Consider the following 373-nt stretch of genomic DNA (forward strand, 5'->3'; position numbering starts at 1 on the left):
TCCGAAGCCGCAGCACAGGTCCGTGATGGGGAGGCTGTGTCGGGACCACACGTGCCGCGGGTCGGGGATCTGGGAGGGCTCTGCCTGCAGCACGCTGCGGGGGAACAGAGAGACGGGCTGGATGGCAGGTCCGGGCGGGCCGAGGATCATCCATGCTGACCGCTCAGACATGTTAGGGCTGATTCTGCCCCTGGGAAGCTGCAGCTGAGCTCTTGTTCTCATATTCCTCACCCAGATACTCCCCATCCCCCATACGAACAGGCCAAGGCCTCTCCCCGGGCCACCGTTACCTGTAGAGGTTCCACACCAGGGCCAGGCAGTCCTTCGCCCCCGAGAGAAAGTGGCTGCTGGCGTGCGGAAAGCAGAGAAACCT

General features: G+C 63.8%; 1 protein-coding gene across 1 annotated transcript in view; it reads right to left on the reverse strand.

The window, feature by feature from the left end:
- WDR18 (WD repeat domain 18) overlaps nt 1-373 on the reverse strand; it is a gene marked incomplete at both ends in the record, with an annotated part of 3,605 nt that overhangs the window by 1,958 nt on the left and 1,274 nt on the right. Inside the window, 2 exons of the mRNA XM_010139453.1 lie at nt 1-94; nt 291-369. The exon at nt 1-94 is cut by the window's left edge and continues 1 nt beyond it. Coding sequence (XP_010137755.1) covers nt 1-94; nt 291-369 — 173 coding nt within the window. The remainder of the gene's footprint in view (nt 95-290; nt 370-373) is intronic.

This window comes from Buceros rhinoceros, unplaced genomic scaffold (genome assembly GCF_000710305.1).
Source record: "Buceros rhinoceros silvestris isolate BGI_N320 unplaced genomic scaffold, ASM71030v1 scaffold27177, whole genome shotgun sequence".
Lineage (NCBI taxonomy): Eukaryota > Metazoa > Chordata > Aves > Bucerotiformes > Bucerotidae > Buceros > Buceros rhinoceros.